Source organism: Tupaia chinensis, unplaced genomic scaffold (genome assembly GCF_000334495.1).
Source record: "Tupaia chinensis unplaced genomic scaffold, TupChi_1.0 Scaffold000468_1, whole genome shotgun sequence".
In the NCBI taxonomy this organism is placed as follows: Eukaryota; Metazoa; Chordata; class Mammalia; order Scandentia; family Tupaiidae; genus Tupaia; species Tupaia belangeri.
The window spans coordinates 1,835,032-1,842,161 of NW_006159977.1; the positions used below are offsets into that span (position 1 = coordinate 1,835,032).

Genomic DNA, 7,130 nt, shown 5'->3' on the forward strand with positions numbered 1-7,130 from the left:
CCTTAACCACTATGCCACCTGCTGGCCCAAGCACTGCCCTTTTAATAGAGGCACAGGTGTGGAGTGCAGACATGCCGTGCCGTGCCATCACTGAAGGAGGCACCGGCAGACGGCCATCTGTGGCCTGCGTCTCTGTTCTAAATATCCCCGGGCCCCTCAGAATCTTGTGGAAAGCTGAAGGAATTTCCCAGACACATACGCGCCCTTGGCCTCAGTTTGGTTCCAACTTAAGCGCGGCACCTTGCCTGTCAGCCTGTGCTTGTTCCTGGAGGGTGGAGAGGATGCTGCTCTATCCCAAGGCTTCTGTGAAGAACCACCAATAGCCACAGAATTCCCCCAAGTGCAAAAACGCCCCCGTGTGAAGCAATCGGCACTTACCAGGAAGCAATGCCACTGTGTGGTTCTGGCCAGAAGAACTGTTTTAGACGGGGAGCCCCGTCTAAGTTTAAGTTCTTCAGATCACTGGGAAAATCCAGTTTGCAGAATATACAGATTCTAGGCCAGCTAAATTCCAAACTCAGGTAGAAGCCCAAAGCCCAAGCTGCGTTTATCTGCCCAACCGTAAGGTGACATGGAATGAAGAGCGCCCTATGGGAAGCTACGGCTCCTTCTCTCTTTTTTTTTTCCTTTTAGAGATTTTTTTCTATAGGATGCGCCAGATTGAGAAATCACCCCCCACCTCGGGGGTGGGGGGAGGTGTGAGCACGCTGCAATCCTGTCTCATCCTGGGATTTTGGGCAAGTGCACACATGCACTCAAGAGTGAGTTTCAAGGTGCCAAGTCTGGGACTCCAACCACGGGCGACCAAGTGGGAGTCCTACACCTTAACCACTACACTACCTGTTGGCCTCTTTAGGGGAGCTCTGTGGCTCTGTCCAATGAAAAAGAACATCACCGAAAGCACCGTGACTGGTCACCTACCACTTCTGACCCTTGCAAGGGATTTCATGACACTTTTTCCAAGGGTAGGGCAAATTTACTATGTGACTGTATTCCAGGGATTTGCTTCCCATAGGTGTGCAAAAAGGTGGGTTCGTCCACTCCCCCTTTTCCACATACCTGAGGGAGACAAGTCAGACATCCAAATCTGGCATGTAAGAGAAATTATGCAGACTCACCCTGGTGTTAACACGGGGAGTCAATGAACTAAATCTCCATGGCTTCTACTAGCGTCCCAGAGTCAGTGTGTGACTGGTTACAACAATAGGGTATGCGCTTCGGGTTTACTTAAAACTGCATGAAATATACTTTAGGGTACCAGCCACAGTCGAAGTATTTGTGCACGTATGTATGTCTAGGATGTATTTGTCACTTACACGGCCTAACGCACTTTATCTAATTTAATTCTTACCAGTCCTAAGATGTGTCTGTCATGCCCTGTTACAGGTAAGCACACTGAGGGTCAAAGCATTTAAGTATCTTGCTCAAGGTCACAGAGATGGCCAAAAAAAAAAGTTCCGTGTTATTTCCTTTAATGAGGACAATTCAATTCCAGGCTAAGGAATAAAAATGCAAGAAACACAGACACTTATGAGAAAAGTCAGACATGATCTTTGGCTAATATAGGTATTTCCCAAAGCTCCGCAGTATATTTATAGAAATCACTAGAAAGTTTTTTCCAAGGTTAATGAAGTCAGGAAATACTTGGGATAAGCAAGTGTCCCTTCTGCAGGATTTCTCAGTCCGTAACACGGTTGTATGGACTAGAGACTGCCAAGAGGACAGTATGTAAGATTTGGTTTTCTTCTGTTTTTGAGATGTTTCTTTGAATATGCTTTGGAAAAAGCTGGGGTACAACTTTAAGTTCCTGAAATCAGATTTGGGAAGAAGTCAAATGAGTCCCACAATTTTGAGACACTGGGGATCCCCTGTCTGACCCATCTCCTCCCACAACTTCCCCTTAGTATTTCATATTCTTCAGCCCCAATTTGGCCATTTGATGTTGGCATTTCGAGCCTGCACTGCTTAGATTATTGTAGAACGGACGGGCAGTTGGACGGCAGCGGTGGGAAGCCCAGTGCTGGAGGGGGGCATGTGCATGGGCATGCCTGGCAGAATGGCACCCAACAGGGGCCTTGAACCGGGCCTTGTTCAGTCAGTCATATGCTACATTTCCTAGGGCTGGTCTCACAGTCTAGGGATCCCAGGGCACCAGGATACCTGTTTTCGCCCTCTGTCTCAGAACTCAAAAGCTCCCTCCAGAGAGCCCGAGAGGAGCAGGGCCCTCAGGTTCCCAGAAACATCGCAGACCAGGGACGGCCTCCGGGGTGGCCGAGAGCATCGGTGGGCTGTGGCCCCGCAGGTGAGACACCTTCCCTTGTCTCAGTCCTGTGCTGTGGGCTGTACACCCTGAATCCCAACAGCTAGAGCCCCGCTGTTTCCTACTCACCAGCCACAGGTGTTTCCATGCACAAGCAGGTCCGTGAGCTAAACTCGGAGAGCAGAGCGAAATCAGAACAGGGTCGCTCGCTGGTCACTGCGGGCTCACCCAGGACTGAGCCCAGAGTGGAGTGGCCCGGGGTGCGCTTGGAACAGCGCAGCTAAATTAATGGATAACATGGTATCTTAGCAGGTTACAGAGCGTCACCAAGGGTGTTTGCTGGAGTTCTGAAGAGCTTGCCTAACTCTGAGGTTCAAGTTCGCTTCCCAGTTCCCCTGAGGGACGTGCAATGGCACAGGGGGAGGGGGAAGCTGGGGTCCGGGCAGCCGGGCGCTCTTGACTCAGTGAGAACATGGCTCCTTATAGTCCCTCCTGGTTCATTTTTTACACTTTTGCGTGTCATTGCAGGTGGGCAGATCCGGGAACCAGTACCCATGGTATGACAGGAAATGAAAGATTTCCAATGGTTTTTAAGTGGATGGATGTCTGGGCAAGGGCTTGCTTCCTTTTCATACAAAAGGTAGTTAGTAGTTTACATTGTGTAAGACTGCCCAGGTCCCCTTAGAAAAACACTCTCTATTACCACTTTTAAAAAACAGACTTAGCTAATCTTTGGACAGGGCCACATCCACCAGCAGGACCCGACTCTGTGTCATTTTCGCCTCACATGGAACATTTGAATAGCTATTTCTGAGCCGATGCCACCCAACGGTATCTCTTATGTGACATTAAAAAAATGCACTCAAATAGCAACAGATTCAACTTTATAGCACCATTCCAAAATACTAAACTTTCTTTGCACCTTTATTTTTTTCTTTTTTCTTTTTTTTTTTGGTACACATTAAAAGTATGGGTATCCTGTAAATTTCTGAAAAGCCTCATAGGAAAAAAAAAACAACTAATTTTTAGGACAAAGCAATAACTCAGTTTATAGGCAAGACAGCCTCGAGCAGACTGTCACTTCACGGGCTTCTGTGAGTCTTGTTTCTGGGGTGAGAGTGTAGACAGGCTGCTAAGTCTTCCTGGATTTTTCTAGAGTCTGGGTTGCATAGCAGCATTAACTACTGGTTGCCCACTGGCTCACTACCACAGTCTCTGTAACCACGTGCTCCTCTGACTGACAAAGGATTGGGGTACTAGATAACTTCAGGGTTCGTCTACGCCTTTTATTTGCATTCTGTAAGAGAGAAATGACAAGGACAGTGAATCCCTCTACAAATCTCTGTATTTCACGCTTGGAGTAATAGAATCCGTTCTTAGCAAGCAGATCTATTTAAAGTAGAATTACGAATGGGAGTTAATTCAACACCTATAGGGCTACACTATCATTTGATTGAGTACTGTGAGCGTTGATAGATGGTGAGACTGCTTGCAGATAAAGTAGGTTTTTTCCTGTGACACCAGAGTGTCACACCGCGTCGGGATTACAGTGGTGTGTTCCTGTCTAACGCTCCTGTCTCTTACTGAGAGCAACAGGGACTGAGACAGCAGGTTTGGTGAAGACTGGGAGTTGTTGAGAATGCCGTGATTGGGAGGGGCTGAGAAGAGGTAGAGTCAGAATAAGAAGGGGGTCCACGAACAGCATAACCGTGCAGCGGTTTTGAAGAACTTGATCATCACACAATAACAGTCAATGACCCAGGAAGAAAAAGTTTAAATTAGAAGTGACTCGTATTAAAAAGCTACTGTGCACCAGGTAGGAAGGAATATGAGAATAATAATACGCCCTTTTGCACTCTGTACACACATACAATATAACATATTCTTTTTAACATTGCACAATATAAATATTATACACGGTGGAGTAAACTAAATGCAAAATAACTTTGAGGCACACAGAAGAAACATGGACTTTGATTAAAACCAGGATGGAGTTAGCAAAAGGCAGAATGTTACATTTTCAGGTCACTGAGCTTTGGAGAGCCACCTCGGATGGGGTGGCTACCACCTCCCACATACACTGAAAATGATCATACCTCAATGTTGTTAGAGTTAATTGCTTCAAAAAAAAAGACCAGTTAGCTAAATAATTTGAGAAAATCCAACTGTTGCTCCCCACTCTAAAGCAGGTAATCCCTGAAGGTCCCTTCAGACCTCAGGGCTTTATCACGAACTTCCCTTCTTTCTGTAAATAACTTGGTTACTATGAAACCACTGGAAGGAAACTAGAACAGTATTCAAGAACACCCATCACAGTGCTTAACAAGATTTAATGTACATTTATTCTTAACATGTGGAACATATAAAGATTTTATACTGAATAAATGATATTCATTAAGCCAGAGGAAAAGGAGGAATTTACATCAAGTTTTTTTTTCTTTTTTTTTTTTTTAAACTACATTATCTTGAAATACAAATGTGGATTCTCATCACTGAAAAATCTTTGAAGTTGTGTTTCTTCCTTTCAGTTGTATTTTTCCTGTTTTGTCTGTACTGATAACCATTTTCTAAATCAATCCATATGCAACCATTTCCACACCTTGATTCATGAAGCAAATTATGATCAGCCGCTCTCCCGAAATAGAGCATGACTTTATACATACAGAAACTTGTACATTACCCTCTTTTTTTTGTTTTTTTTTGTTTGTTTTTGTTTTTTGTATTTTTTCTTTCTTTTTTTTTTTTTCTGTTTTTGGAGATATGGCCCTAATGAAAAAATATATAAAATAAAAATAAAAAATTATTTAAATCTACCATCACTTTGTAGTTACCACATCATGAAAAAGAAACTAAAAACTTTGTACTTAAAAAAAAAGAAAAGAAAAGAAAAAAAATGAGGGTATGTTTAATGTACAACTTCTATATACATCACAGCCCATAGGCAGTAAAAAAAATATTTAAAAAATGATTAAAGGAATTGTGAAGAACTGTCATGTGGAAGGTCAGACGACAGACAGCAGACATGACGGTAGTGGTGAGGAAGCAGTTCCCACTGATCGTTGTCAGGTATGTATCTTCAATCTTAACTTAAAAAACATCGTTTTTTGCTCCTAACCTAATGTCACCATTTTCCCGTGGAGAAACCAGTTTAATTTCATAGTTCTGACTACACCTCCTTGCGCCCCTACACCTATGTCTCTAGAAGTTTCTATTGCACAGAGCTTTGAGTGATGGGATGCAGGTTTTTCCATTCTCTGAAGACTAAAACACATAGGAAATTGATCATTTTTCACCTTCTTACCTCAGTGTGGTGAAATTTTTCCCATCTTAGCATCTTTTGCCACAACTTTTTCAAGTCATTCGCTTCCCCCAAAAAATGCAATATAACATGGAAAAGAACAATAAAAAGAAAATCTGTGAAAAACAAAAAGTGACCTTTGAATGCACTAGACAGCAACTTTGGTTAAAAAAAAGAGCAGAACTTAAAAAAAAAAAAAAACCCCAAAGGATGTACTTATACACACAGACAGCAAATATTAATTTCATAACTGTTCAAATTAATGATTTCTTTAATTCCCAATTGGTAAATAGTGAATGGGGCAGAGGAGCAGAGATTTTTCTTTTCCTTCTTCCTACGCTGGATAAACAAGAACAGAAAACAGCCAGTTATGTGACCCTCTAATCTTCACTCACACATGCTTGCCTTCTCACTTATGTCATAACTGCCCAATCTGAAATAGTACATCACAGATGACAGATGCAACCAGAGAGTTTAGGACAGCCGATATCGAGATATCCAGCAACCGACCCTCGTGCAAAAGGAACTCCGAGCGGTTCTCGTCCACTCTGGCCATGGCCAGCAGAGCCTTGGCCGCCCTGCACATCATGTCTACACTAGGCGGTTCCAACGGCGGGGGCTGCATGTGCATGAGGTTGTGCTGGCTCTGCTGGTACTGGGCCATCGTGACCCCATCCTCTAGGAAGCTTATCAAGTTTCCAATGCTTCCTTTCTGCACAGCAATTGCCCTGGCTGCTAGTGCGTCCCCTTGGGCAAGGTTCGATAAAAGCGCCATGGACATTTCTCGGCAGACCGGGTTTTTGCGATCCCCGACGTACCTAACTAACGTAGCATAGAATTTCTCCTGACGGCTAAATGGAGGAGTGGCCAAGATCAGGTCCACATTATTGTCCTGGATGCTGAGTTTACAGAGGGTCTCCAGCACAAGTCTCTGAGGGGACAGGACCGAGTTGGGTCCCACCGTTGGAAAGGGGTCTTGGGCCTCTGCAGACGGGCACACCATCCAGTGCAGCAAGCCATCCAGAATCGGCAAGCAGATGCTTTCCGTGTAAGCAGACAAGTCTAGCTGCCCAGAAATGTTGGCTAACGTGACCAGCGTGTTATCCCGCAAGACCTCGAGGCAGTCCCACCACCACTCATCTTTGCTGCAGGCCACCCCCTTGTCCTCATCCTCCTCTTTCTCGTAGGTCTGCGGCGCTCGCTTTCTCTCCGGATGCTCGTGGTGAAGAAGAATCAGCTTTCCCAGGATCAGCACCAAGCCTGGATGTTTGGACATTTCGGCATCATTGCCAGGCACGAAAGACAAGCTTCGGACGATATTTGACACACAGATGCAGCGCTTGGCCAGCGAGTCCTGCCAGTGTGCGATGGTGCACAGAGGAGTCTCGTCCCGGCTCCTGGGCTCGTCCTCCAGCAGCTTGATATTCCGGTGGCTTTTGGCTTGCTGAATACCAAAGGGGAACTTACTGCTCTCAGCCTGGGGCCCAGGGTTTGCGTCTTCAGGCAGCGCTCCCGGCCGCGCGGATAGGACGTCGTCGATGGTCGCTATGATGCTCTTCTCCTGCTGCTCTT

At 45.2% G+C, this 7,130-nt stretch overlaps 1 protein-coding gene across 1 annotated transcript in view; it reads right to left on the minus strand.

The window, feature by feature from the left end:
• Positions 1-3,817: 3,817 nt before the first annotated feature.
• Positions 3,818-7,130, minus strand: part of ARID1B (AT-rich interaction domain 1B) — a 107,714-nt gene continuing 104,401 nt past the window's right edge. The window contains exon 16 of the mRNA XM_027774692.1: positions 3,818-7,127. Within this exon, the coding sequence (XP_027630493.1) occupies positions 5,977-7,127 (1,151 nt within the window). The 3' untranslated portion in view covers positions 3,818-5,976. The remainder of the gene's footprint in view (positions 7,128-7,130) is intronic.